This window comes from Pipra filicauda, unplaced genomic scaffold, assembly GCF_003945595.2.
Source record: "Pipra filicauda isolate LSUMZ 115617 unplaced genomic scaffold, ASM394559v2 scaffold116_size3395265_pilon, whole genome shotgun sequence".
In the NCBI taxonomy this organism is placed as follows: Eukaryota; Metazoa; Chordata; class Aves; order Passeriformes; family Pipridae; genus Pipra; species Pipra filicauda.
In genome coordinates, this window is record NW_024103618.1 from 2,639,188 (window position 1) to 2,659,206 (window position 20,019).

At 42.7% G+C, this 20,019-nt stretch overlaps 2 protein-coding genes across 2 annotated transcripts in view; one reads left to right on the forward strand and one right to left on the reverse strand.

The window, feature by feature from the left end:
• The first annotated feature begins 625 nt into the window (after positions 1-625).
• Positions 626-4,564, forward strand: RASL11B (RAS like family 11 member B). The gene is made up of 4 exons (XM_027735994.2): positions 626-821; positions 921-977; positions 2,058-2,134; positions 2,984-4,564. Exons 1-4 carry the CDS (start codon positions 698-700, stop codon positions 3,449-3,451), a joined length of 726 nt encoding a protein of 241 aa, XP_027591795.1. The 5' UTR covers positions 626-697; the 3' UTR covers positions 3,452-4,564.
• A 1,518-nt stretch (positions 4,565-6,082) lies between these two features.
• The window catches only part of SCFD2 (sec1 family domain containing 2), a 190,987-nt gene continuing 177,050 nt past the window's right edge, over positions 6,083-20,019 (reverse strand). Inside the window, exons 7-9 of the mRNA XM_027735944.2 lie at positions 17,870-18,004; positions 11,692-11,811; positions 6,083-7,758 (exon numbers count right to left, since the gene is read on the reverse strand). Of these exons, the coding sequence (XP_027591745.2) occupies positions 7,666-7,758; positions 11,692-11,811; positions 17,870-18,004 (348 nt within the window). The 3' untranslated portion in view covers positions 6,083-7,665. The remainder of the gene's footprint in view (positions 7,759-11,691; positions 11,812-17,869; positions 18,005-20,019) is intronic.

The window sequence follows — 20,019 nt, forward strand, 5'->3', positions numbered from 1 at the left end:
TTCTGTTTCTTTAACCATTACCACATCCATGATTTCCTCGATTCCTCCCCCCCACTCTGTTCTGTGTCTTACTACCAAGCTCAAAGGACACAGACCTTCCTCAGCCTCATCCCTTGGTTTCAACTCTTTCCTTCACAGTTGCAGCCGCTCTGGTTTCAGTCGGCTCCTACTCTGTGTCCTTATTTCAAAACGCAAGGGAAGGCAAGGGAAGGCAAGAGGGCAAGGCATCCGACGCGGATGGAAGGAGGTGTGGTATGGCAGGTACACACAGACCGACATCCACAGGACCGAGGTACCCCGCCAGGCTGGGAACCAGGCAGGTGACTGAGCTTTTACACGCTTCGCGCGCGTTTCAGTCAGCCTGGAAGGATTTTGGGAGACGACCCTGGAGGTGTGATTTTCGGAAACTCTCGGTGCTGCAGGTGCTTGACTCCACAAAAGTGGGGAGGTCACGCACAGACACAAACTGCTCGTTTCTGACAGATTCCACCACTCCTCGAAAGGCCCGGGGGCCTCAGTCCCCGCTCCCCGCAGCCGCTCCCCCCTCCCCGCTGCCCGGCGGGGCGGGACTCGGGGCGGGGCTCGAGGGGGTTCGGTCGCGCTGAGTGGCCGCCGCGGGCCGGGGCGGGACGCGGGGGCGAGAAAAGGTCCCGGGGAGCGGCGGCGGCGGGTGCGAGTCGCGGGTTGCGGAGCGGGGATGCGCCTGACGCAGAGCATGTGCACCATCGCCGAGTGCGCGCCCGGCGGGGACGGCCCCGCCACCGCCCGGCCCCGCCTCGTCAAGATCGCGGTGGTGGGGGGCAGCGGCGTGGGCAAGACAGGTGAGGAGGGGGCAGCGGGGCGGGCAGGGCGGGTGCGGGGTCGGGGTCGGCGGGGCCGCGGAGCGCGGCTGTAACGGAGCTGTCTGTGCCTGCCCGCAGCGCTCGTGGTGCGGTTCCTCACCCGGCGGTTCATTGGCGACTACGAGCGGAACGCAGGTAGGCGAGTGGCGGCGCGGCTTTGTTCCCGCCGGGATGGGGATGGGGGGAGGGGGTTACCGCGAGGGGAGGAGAGAGGGGAGAGGGGCCCGGACGCTTCGCCGCCGGTCGGTGCCTCCGCCGGAGGTGCCCGGGCTGGACGGCGCGGGGTGCGCGCCCTGGGAGTGAGTGCCCGAAGCCCGGCGCAGAGCCGCGTCACAGGTGGGAAAGGAAGAGCGAACTGTCCCCCGGGGCTGGGGGGGGGGGGCACCCGGCAGGTGCCGCCTTCGGTTCGAGCCACCGCAGGGTGTCCTCGCTGGGAGCTGTTCCCCTCCCCGGTCTGCTCTCGCCACCCTCCGAAAGGGGCACGCCGGGCATAGCCACACGCGGTTTGTGACCGCAGCAGCCCTAGAGATGGGTTGTACTGCAGCCCTGGTCTCTGACAGAATTCGCTTTATGTGGTGAAAGTGCCCCTTTTTGAAGGACTCTTTTAGCTGAAACAAGAAAACATTCTGTAAACCTACTGTTGTGCCGTTCTTTGCAAACTGAGTGCCAGGATCTACATGGGCTAGGCAAGGCCAGCTTAAAGAGGAAAATGGGAGAGGTGATGTTATGTACTTCAGTGAGTACAGTGGGGAGTCTAAACTAATGCCAATGTAAAATGTGCAGCATTCTGTTGAGGAAATTACTTGAAAAAGCCTAACAAACAAACCAAGACAGCATATTTTACAGGCCAACCAGCAGAGAGCTTCACTTAAGTGTGTAAATACAAAATGACAAGCAAACTGCTCTTCTGTATAATAAAAGCTGGTTATTTTGCACTCTAACTTTTATCATCCAAGCAAAAATAGTCCTTAAGAAGTGATTAAGTTCCAAGTTGCACACTATTAAATACCAAGCTTCAAAACAAATCAATACAAGATTTAATCCCAGGCTTCTAGTAACATCAGAAACATTGTTAACACACAGAAAGCTTTTAAGGCTGGTTTTCTGCCTCATAAGTGGCAATACAAGTTTCTCTACACAACTAATAGGCAGCAGAAGCAACATTTGTCTGCAGAGTGGTGACTGTATTTGTGAACCTGTTGGTGTTCTCGTCAGGTAATCTCTACAGCAGGCACATCCAGATAGATGGAGAGATGTTGGCTATCCAAGTACAAGATACTCCAGGAGTTCAGGTGAGCTAGATGCAACCATGCAGTTTACCAGAGCAGCTCAAAGTGTTTGTGTGCTTGTGTCCTTCTGTGCAGCATCTTGTTATGGTCTTTCTAGAAATATTTTGCTGTCCGTTTCAGAGTTTGGTGTTCTGTGTGGGAGAGGTGGTAACTAGTGTTTTAACCAGTCAAGCCAGCTGTGTTGGGTGCCTGCAGTGTGCTGGTAGTAAAAGGCAACAACTCACTGTTTTGATGAATCATTTGTTCATTGGAGGCTGAATTACTGAAGTGTCTGTTCCTGTATATTGGGAACATTAGGCACAAACCCAGAAACAATTTTGTGCAAATAAGGTACATGTGGAAAAAAATGCTATGACCACTGCCCACCAAGCTTCATAAATGTGTATGACAGAAAGCAAAGTCTGCTACATTGTGGCTGTGCTCATTAGTGTGTCACAAGTTAAAGTTTTGAATATATAGACCTGAGTAATGCTGGATTGTTGCCTTTTTGAACTGGGCAACACTCCAGGTCTAAATGCTTCCAGCTCATATCTTTGCTTCCCCAGACTTACTGTCTAGCCAGTTAATTTCCCATTCTGTGGAACTACAAAGTCTTTCTCTGCATGCAGAACTACTCAGGTCAATTTTCCATTTGAGTATAGCAAACTCCAGTGTTAAATTCCAGCTTTTTGCAGCTGAATCAACATCTGCATTTATTCGCTATGCTCAGATTAAGTTCATACTTACAATGTGAAATGCAAATATATCTCTCTGAACCTGTAAAATGCTATTTGGCCTTACAGACTCCTGAAGACAGGTTCCTTTAATCTTTTATGACTGCAGCTATCTAACTTGAGACCATTCATTTTTCAGATCCACGATCACAGTCTAGATTGTAACGAGCAGCTGAACAGATGCATTCGCTGGGCAGATGCCCTAGTGATTGTCTTCTCCATCACAGACTACAAGAGCTTTGAGCTACTCAGTCACCTTTACCATCATGTTCGACAGCTGCATCCAGGGAACACGGTCCCCATTGTCATCATTGCAAACAAAGCTGATCTCTTGCATATCAAAGAGGTGGAGCCTCAGCAGGGACTTCAGCTGGCCAATATGCTGGGCTGTACTTTCTATGAAGTATCTGTCAGTGAAAACTATAACAACGTCTTCAATGCCTTCCATCTCCTCTGTAAAGAAGTCAGTAAACAGCAAATAACCAGCACCCCTGAGAGGAGGAGAACCTCTCTTATTCCACGGCCAAAATCACCCAACATGCAGGATCTGAAGAGAAGGTTTAAGCAAGCTTTGTCTGCCAAAGTGAGGACTGTCACTTCTGTTTGACAGCGGTGCCCTTGGTCTACCTGACATTTTTGCCGGAGATTGAAACCTTGGGTATTTAACACTGGCACATCTAGAGTCCAAGGCATGTGATAGAAGGAGTATAGTTTGAGTAGCCTTTTACATGGCTGTAGAAGTCTCTAAGCAGTTGCTTAAAAAAGGAACGATGTCAGATTGGAAAAGGAAAAAAACCCCAAAACACAAAAACTCTTGAAAAATAGTTCTAGGATGTGACTTGCAGAACAGGTATTTTCATTTGGAAAATGAACTTTTCAGTAAATGAAACTGTTTGTCTTTACCCCAGTTGGACAGATTTGGTTTTCATTTGTGCAGAAACAACCTTTTAGCTGTAACTCAACTTGTACTTGAGCAGGGAAACGTCCTGAACCTCAGGTCACTGTTCAAAAGTAACCACTTAAGTCTTGTTCTCACGTGAATTAAGGACACAGCATGATGTATGTGTTTAATTTTATTGCACGGTAGAACTGTGGTTTCTTTCCCTGTATTTCAAAACAAATAAGCAAACATGAAATTGTTCTGTAAAAAGAAGTGTAAAGTAAGTGCACAGGACTGAGCATCAAGACTGTAAACAATGGTCCTTTATTTTTTTACTAGCCATGTTATTGCAGACAACTTGACCAGATTCTTTGTATGCAAAACTATTGTCTGCAGAGTGTAATCGTATTTAATTACAAACAACTTTTTTATGGTCTCCAGACTAAACGGTCCAACAGGGAGCTTCCAAGGAATGACTGTGGAGTTGGAGTGATAGTCTGTTACAGATGCCATTCAAAGACATCTGTCTCTCCTGTGTGCAGTAGGCAGAAAAGGTGTGAAGCATGGCTGGCTCCAGGCAATGAAGCTGGGGGCTTGTTCTGAGCGGAGCCAGACCTTCTTCATTCTTAAAACACATGGCAGATTTATATAAAGAATTTTTTTCTAAATATTGAGTCAATGGAGTTCACAGCCTAAGGGCCTTATACACATGCACTTTAAAAAGCCAGTTGTGCTTTTGCTTAAACTGTAACTTATTTATTTTGTGTACAGTTACTTCTCCTAGGGAGTGGACTCTTCATTCTTACTGCCTTGTTCAACATTAAATTTTTGAATTACGTATTTCCTCCTGTGTTGTTTGTGGGTGGGGAAACAATGGGTGACAATCAGAGAAATGCTGAGATAAAGCAATAGCTTTCTCAAGGTCGTTAACATACATTGCAGAAACAGTAAGGTGGCCTTTTCTGCCTATACTGTTCCTTTATTAGCTTAAACCACAGGGGGGGTAGCTCTCACAACTGCTTTACAACTTCCTTTTTAAGAAATTCTTTTAGGAGAGGAACTGAATAAGGCAGAGACCTTTCAAATGAAAATGGGATTCTTCATTTCCCCTTGTCAAAAATACTTCAATATTTCTCAACTGGAAAGGAAGGGTGTGAGGTAGGTCAAAATTGGGAAGAATACAAATTCTAAGTGACTGCCCCTTTCTCCTTAAAAAAAATAAATATATTGAGCTATATCACAATGAAGAACTTAAATTGCAAGTGTTCAACTACCTCATGTTTAAAGTAGCTTTACTGAGAGCCTTCCTGAGGAGGCTGTTTCTGCTGGGCTGAGGCTGACACTGTACAGACTCACCTGGTTAGCACACAGCTGTAGTAACTGGTGCAGGGAAACTCTGACAGGGTCCTGCTGATGACAATCTTTTGGATGATGAGCTACGAGCCAAAGTGACAGGACAGGAGTTGCAAACAAAACTGAGCTTGCCCTACCAATTTGAACTTACATGAAATTCCGCTTAGCTTATTAATATAGTAGTAAACCTATTTGCCAAGGGTGGCTTCTCTTCCTGCCTTTTGAGTATTGCTTAGTGTCACAGGCAGAGGACTTAAATATTCCTTGCCGTGGTCCTGCACTTGCCCAAGCAAATCTCTTCTGTGCTGTTCCTACCCACATGAAACTGGGAGAAGATCTCTCATCTCACCTATTCCCTGAGCACAGGCTATGTGTAGCTGCTACAGCTATTTCCTACAAATCAGAGCTTACTATTACACTAGGGCCACTGGAAAGATTCCAGTGCAGTTTTGGTCTAGAAGTACTTGTGTATGAGATGGTGGCTGAGTTCCAGTATCAATTGCCACAGCTGTGGCCTCACTGCCTGAGAAGATTCCTCCAAAGTGTGTGTGTGTGGGCCTGGAAAACTAGTTTTTGCTTCAGTCAGAGGTGCTACTTCACCCACAGGGAATGGAAGATCACCAGTGTCTGCTTAGACTCATCCCTTGTCTTCTCAATACAGTACATCTTTAGATGGCCAAGTCAGAGACCTGAGAACATCTGATGAAAGAGAGGTGAGGGAGTGGAGACCACACCTGCCAGCCTCCATCATCTCAGGAAAGCAGTGGCATCTCAGAGGTGTGAGTACCTGAGCTCACTGGCCAGCAATGGTCACCAGACATAGATGAGCCTTTCTGCTACAGAGCCGTTCTGTGAACAGAGTGTGGAAAACGTTCTAGGACACCTACTAAGATAAAACGTCTAAATTCCTAGGGGCAATAAAATAATGCAAAAGGGGTTGCAGGAATATGCAGTTCTGGCAGGTGTAGCTCTGCATACTAGGAGAAAAGGAGAAGATGGATCAGGTTTGGCACTGTAAGAGCATTGCTTTATTGATTACAGAATTTGCAAAACAACCATATTCTAAGATTAAACAGTACAGAATGAGAGAAAAGAAACCAAGAGACTGGCTGTTTGCTTTCCAGTTGCTCTATTCAAACTATTCCTTGCGATTTTAATATTGCAATCACATAACAGTTCTCATTTTTTATAGCACAAAGTTCCATTCTATAGTCATTCCTATAAATTTCTCTTCCATAGAGACGACATTGTCCATGCTTTATAATTGGTCCATTGTTTCCTTCCAGCCACTCGAAAGTGAACTTAAAACAAAATGCACCCTTTTCTGAAGACCATTATAAACATTTAGGAGAACTAATGCTAGCTAGTGAAAATGTAGAAAACTTCCCATTTAAGCTACTCTTTGGCATGGTAAAGAATGCTATGATAGAGTGAATGCCACTTATAATTTCACATTCTCATCTCATTGTAAGCTGTAGTCATAGCATTCCTTAATGAAGAAAGAGGATGCAGCTTTAGAGCTCCACCATTTTATGCTGCAATTCGGAAATCTCGGTGCTATATGCAACTACAATTTCTATTGGCTGCTGCCTTTTTATAACAGATTGTAGCAAAGTTTTATAAAAAAAATTACATAACTGAATTTGACTGCAGCTCTTCTGTGATCATAAAATAAAAGCAGTTCTTTAATCACGCTGTTCATAAATCTAGTTCAAGAATGGATCTGTGCTGTGGCCTCTTGAAAATGTGACCCTGCCTTTTTTTTTTTACTCTTTTTTTTCAAATCCATGTGAGGGGAGGATTCTTCCAGGGTTATCATCCAACCAACACAGCCCATATGCCCTCCTGTGTAAATCTAGATGTGTGTGCTGTCAGAAACAATCTTTTCTTCTGGGACTGTGGGTGGAGAAACTAGAGCAGGAATCAGAAAGCTGAGAGAGAAGCAGCCATGTAACCCAGGCCTTGAGTCTGATTCTCTGCTTCCCTGCCTCTACCAGTCCTGCCAGTAGAGCATCACTGGACTGGGAGCTGTGCCAGCTAAATCAGGGCTGTGCTCCATGATCTCTCTGCAGTGAGGGACGAAGTAAGAGCAGAGGCTGTTCACATTGTATAAGGCACACATATTTTGCAAGGTAGCATGACGAAGGGTGGATTTTGCTAGCCTTTCACTCCCTCAGCAGCATTTCCCACCAAACACAACCCCAGCAAAACCATTAGGAATTTTCAGAGAAAAAAGTACTGCTTGTTGGGGAGGGAAAATTCAGCATCACCTGGTCCTCAGCTGCTCCTTTTCTAGGGAATTATTACAATCACCCTCACTACATCAAATGGGGTTGGGAGTGATTCAATCTGCACAGTGCTATTGTTAAGGAGGGGGGACTTGTTGCTGGACAACTGGACCATTTTGAAGAGCTGCCCATTAGCTGCACATGTTCCCTTTCAGCCAGATACCCAGCTGCTTCACCTGGAGGTGTAACTGCAGCAGGTGACACGTCAGTTTTTGGAGGGCTACTGAGAAGAACGACAGACCAGGGATTTGATGTTTCCGGGTGAGGCACTCACTCATCTTCTCCACAGATCCTCCCCTGTCAGATATCAGTGTCAGGCTGGAGGTGGTCTGGGGCAAACAACAACTCAACAGTACTATGTGGTGTCAGGAGTGCAGAGGAGAGCACGATTACCTGAAAGAAGGGGAAAAAGAAACAAGTCAGACTGAAGGGAACTGAGACAGTGCTAATGAGCCATGGATATGAATGGTTTGCTTCACCCAGCTCTAGACAGGCTGTGTGTTTCTGGTGTTTACTGACAGGGCAATACGACTTGTCCAGTGAAACTGTCTGCTCTCTAATAACTGTAGTTAAATCACTTTAAGGAGCATAATGACTGGTAGCATTGTATTCTTAATGAATGTGTGCTTTGACACACTTCTACCCACATCTTACCCGGTGATTTGTTGTGACTGCCATTGCGTTTGCTGTGAGGCACCAGCTGAGGAAACACTGGTTTCCTCTCCTTTAGCACAGATCTGAGTGATACCTGTTCTTTCTCAGTTGAAGGTAAGATGAGCACCACAGAAATGCTGCTGGCCTGCTGCAGGGAGCCACAGTCCCTGCTCAGAAACGTCTCTTCAGACCAGGCACATGATGTTCTGCATATCAGGCCAACCCCGAGCATTGTCAGATACTGTTGCTTTTGTTTCTTATGGTTTTTAATACCAGACGAGTCTGATGAAAGAAGCCATCGCTCAGTACAACCATGATACACAACCTGCCAGATGCAGGTATCTGTTTTCCTTAAGTGAAAACTAGTATATAGTTGCCTAGTGTGAGCAAAGCTATCACTAAGGAGCAAGTGCATACGCTCTTGCTGTGTGGAGCTAACCCGGAGTCGAAGTCATAGGACACTGCTCTTACAGTCCATAGGGTCAGGACTGCAGGCGGGGATGGGGGGGCAGATTTAATCATACTAGCCTACTTGAGAATGAATTTGCTTCTTCAGTGCAAATCCAAGGACAGGAAGCACAAACATCAATGGAGTATGTCTGTGTGTCCGCATACTGCAGTAGTTTTCAAAGCACTTGTGCTGTCCATCATATGGCTTAAGTGTGTGGTAATGCTGCATTCCAACTTTTTTAATTGTTATTTCTTTCATCTTTTCACTTCAGATACTGAAAGGATCCCTTCTGTACTGGTGATAGTCTTCCCCTCACTTCTCCTCTTCCCTTGTCCTCCCACACAATCTGCAGCAAACTGACACTGATTATCTCTTCCTTCCTAAGCCTGAAAAACTCTCTGTAACTTGCAGATGCCAAAGGCTGACGCTGTCTTACTTAAATTTCATGAGAATCAGACTGTAGAACAGTATGTGCTCATCTTGTTATCATGCAGCTTAACTCTGAAAAGCATGAAGCAACACGTTACCAAAGTTTTTTGAGGGTACAAGCCAAACATCACCAATAGCCATTGACAGATAAAAGCAATTTCTTCTTGGAGTCCTACCACTGAACCCTGAGGGGATTGGTGCAACTAAAAGCAAGCCCAGAGAGAAAAAAGAGATCTGCAACTTTAACATCTCAGAAAGGATGCTGCCAAATACAGCAGGACTTTCCTCCTTTCCCCCCAGTATCTCTGAGGGCTCCTCGAGAGGGATAAATAGTGAATGTTTGTTCTTTCATTTTTAAAGAGAAGAGGGGAATTCCCCAGATACCTAATGTCCACCTCTTCTCCAGGCAGCTCTCTTCAGGACAGTCCTTTGCAGACCTCCTTGTTCTGTAGAGCGTGTCTGTCTTTCATCCTTCACCTGAAGGGCTACCCCTCCTGGTGGCAGCCAAGGTGGAAGAGCCAGGAGCTCCCATCCTGGCCCACTGAGCTCACATGGACAGTTTCCCCCCAGCAGAGGGCAGGGAAGGATGCAGCTAACATCTGCTGCTGCATCTGGAGGGGTTTATCCGTCTGCCTGCCTCAGCCACAATCACATAGATGGTTGTGCATGTTGGGAGAAGGGAGAGTGAAACTTCCCCTCATGCTCTTCATTATTCTCCTGATTAAAGCAGAGAAAGAGAAGTAATTTCTTCCTTTGAAAGTAAGGCACTTCTCACGAGGTATGGGGAGCTATTTACCACCATCCAAAACCCAACAATGCGTAGGAAACACTGTATTCCTTTGTGCTTCTCCATGAGAAATAAAATAGTCATTCATATTCAGATGCAAAGCAGTTCTGTGGATGGAAACGTGTTTCCTTTTCCACATTTAAATGTCATTTGCCTCAATTCCAAACAATTGCTGAAGTAATCAGTGCACCCTGTCAGTTTTTATTCAGTTACTTTCCTCCATTTTTGCACTCACACATTTCCCCATTTTTCCAAGAGCCAATATGAGTACAAACGTTAGTGCTTTGTTTGACTGGAAGGGACTTGGAAGGCCAGTGCTCCTCTGATGCCTGAACCTGATTGCTCGAACAACACAAAAAAGCTCTGTTAAACCCTGGCTCAAGTTAGATAAATGCCAGGCTTCTTGAAAAGAGAATAATCCTAAACAGGTGGTGCATATTCACAGCTACAGTGCAGAAATCCAGGTAAATCCAACAAACTTACAAACTTTTTTTATGTGAGAGACTTGCACAACTGCTTCTTTTCTTCTTTCTCTTCCTCCTCCCACCTCTCCCCCAAAGTCCTTTCACCTCTAACACAGCACATTTGCACAAAGGGCAAGATGCACTAAAAGCTTAAAATGCTTTAGGAATCTGCCTCAGAGGGTGACCTGCTGCCAGGGTTAAGCCAAAGCAAAGCAACACCAGATCCAATGTCACCACTGTCAAGCCTTAAGTTCCTTCAGAAAGCCAGCTGAAAATCCCCTGCATAGTTCTCAACCAACTCAGATGTTAACCCTCTGTTTATCTTCCAGGGTGTTTTAATACATTTTATGCGTGGATTAACTTGCCCATCAGTGTGTCACAACTCAATTCGCCTCCAAGAGGGAAAAGAATTCAATTCATTGTTTTGAGGAGATTACTAATAGGCTAATAGGGGAGAAATGTGTTATCAGATCAAAAAACATCGCTAAAAATGGTACTCCATCTTACAAAATACTGCTTGAGACTGGTTTGCAAAGATAACTAAAATATGGAAAACACATGTTAAACTGAGGGGCTGTTCTGCCTTTGGTTAACTCCATTTTACTACTGATTTCTCTCTAATCAAAACTATATTCCATACGAATTGAAAATAAGATGTTCACAAGCCACCCTGGAAACTAGAGTTACGTTTATGAAGAATCTGGTTACACAGCACTTTGGAGTTTTTATATCACCCTTTTTATCTGCAGTACTCAATAGACACCTGAGCGGTTCTCCAGAATTAATGGTGCCACCAGAGTTCATCCATCCTACTCCTCTCTTCTCCCTCCCTTCTCCATTCAGATGATAGCTACCATACTCAAGTTCTGCTGCCAGAGAGCGGACAAGGCAAAGACCAGCCACATGGATGCTACTGAAGCTTCACTGTGAGAGCCATCCTCCTTCAAGGAGTCCAACAGCACATTCAAGGGATGCAGAGTCTTGGGGGCCTTCTCCACATCACCTGCTTCAGGCTACTTAAGGTCTAGTGGTCAGGTATCTATCACAGATACCTGGCCAGAGACAGAAACAGTACAGCTGTGTCTAGGCTAATTCATTTTGCTCCTCAGCAATGCTAAGTGGCTTGCCTGCAGGATTACCATGGATAAGTCAGGTAGTACCCAGGCTCCTTCAGAGTATCCCTGCACTATGCCGGGGAACCTGTAGCCTTTCAGAACAGCAAATGTTTCTGTTTATAAAGAATAAAAAGAAACTAATCTTTTGAGACATGATGAAAGTTCCTTCAAATTAATGTCAGTCTGTTCTGAATTTTCCAACCTGAGTCTGTACTTTTGTTGCTGCCTATAGCATGTAAAAAACCAGATCACCGGTGTCTGAATACTTGTTGTCTACAGACGTTTCACAGCAAAACCGTAACATCATTTCTGTCCACGTGGCAGTGGCTTTCTGAAGGTTTGGTACCAGTGCTATAAGGAACATGATTTGATGAATTTTCTTATGTTTCATTTAGATAAGAACTGTATGTTTAGAGCTATTTTTACCTGGGTACCAGGTTTGTGTGTTGTTACCAAATCCTTCACCATTTTGACCTCAGAGACTGACACTCCACCAACCATAAAGATGATCAGAAGAGGATGATCACCAGGGTGAGGGCGATTCACCTGTAAAATTAAGGAAAGCATTATTTGTAGTTGCTCCATCCAGGTCCAAATCTATACATTGTCAGTGACTGGTTGCTTGAGCTGCTAGAGGAAGACCAAAGAGGAAGCTCTATCGACTGGGAGGCGTGAACATAATGCTCACAGGCCATTATGGTCGGCAAATATGTCCATTTATTATTTAAATCAGTTAACTTTTATACAGTTTAGTTTGCTCAGGGTACATGCTCATAACAAGATGATTGGATAGCTCAGTCTGTGCACGCGTCTCATGTCCCCAGTTCATTGGACCTGATGTTCTGTCCACGCGATCTGAAATCATCCTTGGCATAGAAACCTCTTTCTAATTAATCTGCTTTTAGGGTTTTACTAAATTTGCAGGTGTTTCATTATCTTCAGTTTCTCAAGGTTTTCTTTCTATAAACATATTATGTTCTCAAACCTTATAATTAGACACACAGCTAACAAGTATAAGTATCACATATTTTCACACAGTCTATAAGTATAAACAATACACGCTTGACACTTCCATGGCAAGCAAGGCCTACAGAGTGCAGGAAAAATTGTTCAGAGAAATCTCTCTGTCCCGGCGACAAAACTCAGAAAGAAATATTCATAGAATGCTGGTTTCTGTAGCAGCTGAGAGGGAAATCAGTGGGGATGATGTCCAGTTAAAGCTAATTAACTGTTTCCAGGGAAATAAAGTCTCCACGGATTCCACTGAAACCTAGAAGAGTTTCTTATGAAGTCTGAGGGCTTCTCTCTCCTTTCTTTCTACTTTACTTATCTCCCTTTCCCAGAGTGGGAGGAGAGTACTTGGGTGGTACGTGTATATTTTGGACATATGTATGCATGAGGCTTTAAGGAATGAGGAATAAATTACTAGCCAGTAGAAGAAAGGAGTCCAGCCTAAACATGCCAGAATCCCCGGCTGAGGTCAACAAGGGAAAAAAATTTATGCAATGTGTTTTCACCAGTGCAGCGAATAATCTTTTACAGTTGATCCAATAAAAATAAATCAGGTCCTTTACAATATAAAACCAGTTTCTAGCTTGTTTCATTTCAGAATTTTCAATACTTGTACGACTGCCTTGTAACTAATATAGAGAAACTTTACCTCAAAGAAAATACTTTTTTCATTTTTTCCCATTTATCTTTAAAATGGCACAAACATTCCACTTCAACTAAGACTTTATAAAACTGCATTTTGATTTTAAATGTGAAGGTGATGCTTTGCATCATTTTCTTCTTAACCACTTCTAGAAGTTTGACGACTTTGCTGTTTCCTAGCAAACTCTTTCTTTCTTGAGAAAACATGTTGCCCTGACAATGCCTTTCTCCACTCTGGGAGTGATGTCAACAGAACCCACGCAATTGCTCTTGTCACATCACCAAAATGTTTGGCTCTAAAAAGTAACAGACCAGTTTAATTTCTTTTTATATCTCCATATTCTGCCCCTCCACGAGCATAGGTTTTTAACAGCATTCATTCGACAGAATGATAGTGGTCATCAGCCTGTGTTTGGGTGCAGTGCGGTTCCTTTCCTTTCACCACCACAGCACATACCTTTGATCCTTCTGGCCCTAGATTCTGAGGGTACAGCTCTCCTTGTTTTCCTTAATTTGGCTTTCCTATATTTAGTCCTTGGGCAGTTTTTCATCCTGCAGGTCTGTCAGGCGTTCTGCCTGGCAACCTTCAGCAAAGACTCTTCCCTTTGAAGCCAGCACAGAGAGATGGTAGACTCTCTCTCCAGGCTAGCTGACCTTGATTACATAGGACTCCCTGTTCAATGCTGCTCCCCAGGCAAGGAGCTCTTGAATTCCTGGGAATTTGAAACCAGTACAAAAGCCTTAGATAGATGCATTAGTGAGCTGAGTATTTGTGTGATGGGTGTTTATTCTCTCATTTGCACCCACTTTGTCAGCCATCTTCATTGAGCTGATGGCACAGATACATATATACTACAATTGCAGGATGTCCTGCAACTAGTGCAATACTGAGCAGTTTTGCATTTACACCAACAGACCAATTAAATGGATACACCAGAGCTTACAAAGACTTTCTTTATGCCCTTTCCCACATCAGTTTTCTCACTTCTTACTATCAGCACTCAACATATCGTTAACCTCAAATGAAAAAAAATCAATTTTTACTACAAATACCATGTGGAGTGTAAGACCTAAATATTTACTTACAAATCAGAGCAAATAGAACTATTACTTGATAAAATACTAAAGTATTTCATGCCATAATTGCTGAAGGCACTGAAGCAAAGTTAAAGAAATAACTGCTCACAAAGATGACGAGGATAAAAGTTGACAAAGCACTCTGCTACAGCATTCTGTCAGGTAATAAAGTATACTATTTTTTTCCTTTTCATGGCTCTTGCTCTTCTGAACCCTGTCACCAGAGCAAACAGCTCCACTCCATCTCACGAATCTTCTGAATTACTTTGAATGAAGGGTCATTTAAAGAACTCAAATACTTCTTTATGGTATGAAGTTGTGTCACTGTTAAGGTTAGATATTAAAAAAAGACCAGAGGGTAGTTGGGCACTGGAACAAGCTCCCCAGGGAAGCAGTCACAGCACCAAGCCTGACAGAGTGCAAGAAGTGTTTGGACGATACTCTCAGACACATGGTGTGACTCTTGGGAATGGTCCAGTGCAGGTCAGGACTTGGACTTGATGGTCTTTGTGGGTCCCTTTTAACTAAGAACATTCTGTGATTCTGTGATTCTTAATGTCTTTCCTAGTGACAACCAACTCATAATAAACATGCGTGCATAAGATTGGGCATACTGAAAAAGCACCCAGTATAAGAACATTAATCAGAAAACACAAGCTTTCAGGGCAATGTTGAAGAGAAAACGTCTTGACAAATCATTTCCTTCAGTCAAAATAAACCTAGATCCAAACACATGGTGCCTATATAAAACTTATTATTTTTCAGAAGACTAAAGTTCAAACCACAAATTCCAGAAATGTGTATTAAAAATACTATTAGGCATGCAAACTCTAAATTAAATTAAAATTGAAATGCAAAGGGTCTTGGGATCTGTAATTTTGTTATGCTATGCATAAGTGTTTTGAAGGAGGACAATACTTTGGGTACAAAATACTTGGCTATGTTAAGAATGCAAGTTTCTGCCAATTTTTTTTTTGTTTGATAATACAACCACCCAAGGCTGTTGCTCGAACGAACTGGCTGCATGTAGCTCAATACAACTCATTTCAGTGATACAGAAGAAGAACTGAAATGGACTGCAACAAAAGTAACATGTATCTTCTGGGATCCTTCTAAAGTTCGGTTGATTTGGGACATTTCCAAGACCTCTGAATTTACTGTGAAATCTGAATTTTGCATAAATCCCCAAGTGAAATTCACTTTCAGTTCAAAATGCCACGCATTAAAAATAATTCAGAGAGCTATCTTGGGCAACTAGAAAGACTAACCAAAAAACCTTCAAAACCTTTACATTGAAGCGAAAGAGCCCAAAGGAAGAGGGTGGGGGGATGCCCTGAGTCAGCAGAGTGTCCCAGTTGAGACATCAGGGCCTTCTCTCCAGCTCCAAGCCCCTCATACTGCATGTCCTCAGGATGCTGGTGGACAGAGGGCTCTTTGCTGGTGTGTGCGTCCGCGTGGAAAAGAGGGAGGAAGAGGTGGGAAAATAGGGTGGCAGTGGTCAATAAAACTCTAAAACTGAAGCAGTAAGTGGTTGGAGGACAGGTTTGTTCTCATGGCTCATGGCAGCTCACAAAAAACAACTTTTTGCTCTGAGGAAAGTCAGCAGAAACTATCTTTACTGTCCTATGGAGGATGACTGCCAATAAGGATAGCAACACTAACGATTCTGGTATTTGTGACCAACCAATTGAGTTTAGCTGAATAACTGGAAAAAGAAAAACATGGCAATCACCAGAAACTAGGCTGTTGTGCAGGGTACTTGGTATCAATGATAGCAAGCTCATATCATCATAAAACATGTGTGGTATAGAGCAGCAGTCAAAACAGGAGTCCTTGAGGCAGGGAGGCCTTTCCCCTTCACCTTCCCATAGATTCAAAACAAACACACCTGCCAGAGAAACAACTTCTGGATGAGAAATATTTTTAAAAGTTTGTCCTGAATTAACATACCTGAGGCAATCGCTTACCAAAGTATTTTTATGTGAGTTGGCATTTATACTCAGGCATTGAGGAAGAAACAAAAATACAAGGAAGCTCACAAAATAATTACTGTGCTGATGGTATGATTGTGTCAGAAATACAGGCTGGTCAGAAATTCAGTCATGCAATAATTGAGCACATGCCAACAAACCAGGCTACAAACCAAAGGAGCAGCCATGGACATATATTTATGAGGTATGTGATGATGCCTATGAAATATTAATCTTACACAAAGTTAACTTACTTGTCTCTTCAATATACCCCTTAGTAGGATATTTGTCTTACTAGCAGAGATGTAGGTACTTACAGGTACATATTGCCATAATACATTTATGTCTCACACATACACGCGCATGTAATTAATAAGGATAGAGTAGTCCTCAAACTAGCCAAAGGTGTCAATGTCTGCATCTAAATAGTTAGGCCTTCTGGAGTCCTGTTGGGTTTTTTTGTTTTTAAGGATAAGTTATATTCCTGCCTTATGTGCACCAGCTTCTTTACTTTGTTTGACAGTGAAACGTGTTTTTAATTCTTCTATTTTTGGGGGTGTTGGCATAAATTTTTTCAGTTCTGATACATGAATGGAAAGAAATATTTCTGTAGCTAGTCTCTTTTGTCTTGGGACTTTATCATAAGCTATGAAGAGCTGAGAATTTACATTTAGGGACCTAACTGAATACATTTTGGAAATCCATTTCAATAGTGGAAAGACATTCCTGAAAACATGCATTGGATTTCAGGCAGATTTGATTTGTGCCCAAGACTAACTTTCCATGAAATAACAGAAAAATAACTTTCTTATTCTGATAATGGGTTCTAGAATACTAGTAACACAACGGTCAAAATTATTTTTGTCAGCTGTTTTTAAATGCAGGTCTAGCAGGCATCTGCACAAGAGAGAAAAAACTTTTTTTCTTTTCTATTACAATAGAATCACAGAACAATGCAAGTTTGAAGGAATCTTCATAGCTTATCTAGATCAATCTGATACAAAATTGTATCAGATTGCTCAGGGCTTTGTTTGACCAACCTTTCAATATCTCAGAGATGGAGAATTCACAGCCTCTTTGGATTTAACCACTCCTACAGTGAATGTTTTTTTCCTTATATTCAACTGGAATTTCCCTTGCTGCAACTTTTGTCCACTGCCTAACATAGTTTGCTGATGCCTCTTCCGTGCTGAGAGGTAGTGGTGGTAATACTGGAAGAACACTGGGCATGGTACAGAAACATACTGTACTCATAACCATAGTATTGATGTGGTTTGATGTAAATTTGGGTTTGTTTTCAATGGAGAAGTTAGGATATGCAGTAGGACAAAGCGGAATGTACAGCATGATAGCAACTCCACACTTCATCTCTGTAAATATTTAGCAAACACTTAGCATAGGCTAATTTGTAAAACAGAGTAAATTCTTGTAGAATGACTGTCTTAAAACATGCTAAGAGCATCCAGAAAGCAAATTCTAACTAGGCATCCTTCCTCCTTACTGCAAGTTGAACTACATCAAGTTACAGAGAAGGCATTGAATTATGAAGCTCCTCCTGCATCCACTGTGAGACCAGACTGTTCATACTTACTTCTCTTCTACCTCAAGGCTGCTTGGTGTCCTTAAAATCCTTTGATGAGTCCCTCGTGGAATGACTTTTGGAAATCCAGGTAGGTTAAATGAACTGGCACGCCTCTTGTTCTGTTCAGCAGGCAGTAGCTATCTGCACTGTAACTGCAAAGTGGTGCCTCAACTGACCAGTCTCCCTGCAAGGATTTAACTTTCCTAATTTCCCCTTAAGTTCTGCTGAACAGTATCAACTCAAGTACATAAAATCAGCTACTGACGTAGGATGCTCTGACCTCAAGAAAATCTTACAGATCAGCTTGGGAAGGCTGGTTTACCTTCATGAACATGCTGAATCCAGTTTTAAGGAGATCAGTGAGGCCTGATGACATATGCTCAATATCAACAGGATCAAGTCGATCAGGATTACAGATCTCTTCCATGACCTGTTTCAGCAGTGGTTTGTAAGAAGCCTGCACAAAAAGAACAAGGTGTTGTGAATAAACCTGTTTAGACTTGGTGCAACTGCTCAATATTTTATTTCCATTAAAGGTTACAAAAATCATCATCCTATAAAGGAAACCACCCAGAGAGTTTGTGACCTTGACTGCAAATGGCGTGCACCAGCACAACATAAAAAGATTGAAAAGACTGGAAGACAGCCACACATTTACTCTGCCCCATGTGTATTAAATCAGTAAAGGGAGGCAAGGAAGAAAGGGGGACTTACAGTTTCTCTAGAATCTTTTCGGAGGTAGTACAGAAACAGACAACAATAGGGATTACGCTCTGTTGCCTATTATGCACCCAGATCTCATTCCCTCTGTAATGATTTTATTAACACTTAAACAGAGATTTTCAGGAGGGATGGCTTACTAACCACTCCTGCCTTCCCACAGGTGTCACGTCCCCACTAAAGTCTGGATTTCAGCAGGGCTGGGAAGAGGCCAACCTGCCTGTTTGCCCCTCATGGAAGAGCAGAGCTAAGGAGTCCCTGTTAGTCCTTTAGCTTTTATGGCCATGGCATTCCACATAATACTTCCACCTGTGGAAAACTTTGAGAAAACCCCAACATTACCAAGCATCGTCAGAGCTTCGGAGAAGTTAGGGATCAGGAAAAGTGGAAAATGCAACAGTACAAATGGTCAGCATGCTGGAAGATCTGCTCCCAAAGGATCAACCTTGCATTCTCTTCAGGGTCCACAAACCCAGGCTGAATATAAATTAGTAGCCTAGTAATTTCCACATTTCTGTACCAAGGTTTAAACCACTCTGCCATCCTGAAAAAGTTTTTAAGAAAAAACTTTTAGAGACTTTTGGAAAGATACTCTTAATGAAAATGCAAGCTCACTTGGTTTACAGATGGAGCTTTGTTTTGCTGCTTTTAACTTTGCCCAAACTGCAACAGAACCACAACCATTTCAGTAAGTGCAACTGTCTTAGAAAATTAGCAGCTTTCAAATTAGCACATTTGTTTTCCTTTGGGACTAGCCCAGGTATATATCATCTCCTAGATTTCTTAAGGGAATCAAGTGTAACATCATTAATTTTGCAAAGATGGTATCTACAAGAGACATCTTGCAAAATAAAAGTTAAAATGGATGGAAAATAAAAAGCAAGCCACTTGGCTTGAAACTAAAATTTTCTGGAGTCATTAAGAAATGTTTTTCATCCAACACTTTACAGTGAGAAACAAAACTTACAGTTTTTGAATACAAGCCTGTCAACAAAGATTTATACTACTAATTTAGTTCTTCTCACAACATGTGCATAATTTTTAGTTGAGCCAACAAAGCAAATTACAGCAGACATGAGCTGCAGGATCTTTTAGAACATGTTAAGATTTCTGTCAAATCTAGTCATGCAATAAAGAACTGTTTGAAAATACACATGCAGTCATGAAATCCTATGTATAAAAATCTGTTTAATATCTTCGTAGATGAGGAACAGAAAGACATTAGGAATGAAATGGAGCAGAGATCAAATTACAGTTTAACAGAGAGGCTTACTGCACAAAATTAAAGGAAAAACATCATCTGATTCAGACAAAACTATGTACTCGAAAGACATTAAAAATGTGCTATGATTTTGCATGTCTGAATTTTCAGCGGCAAAATTTAGTGCCCTTCAAAACAATCTTGTTAGGCTACACAGTTACTAAAATGTAGACAGCATGATCACTTACTTTTTTAAACTGTGATACTTTCAAATATTATTAAAATCTTTTATGATTTGAAATTAATCTATTAAATTTTAAGGAGTTTCTTTGGGGGCTCAAACTGTGTTTAAAATAGCTGTTAGAAACCTCAATGTCTACATCTCAGACAAGATTATAAAAAGAAGACAGAGAAAGAGAGAGAGAAAGAAAAAGAATGAGAAAAGGAGAGTCAGGGATGGAAGGAGGAATGGATATAGGGATAGAGGAAGGGAAGGAGGAAGGGAGAAATATACTTAGATCAAAATGCAAGTAGTTTCAATAACAGGCAAA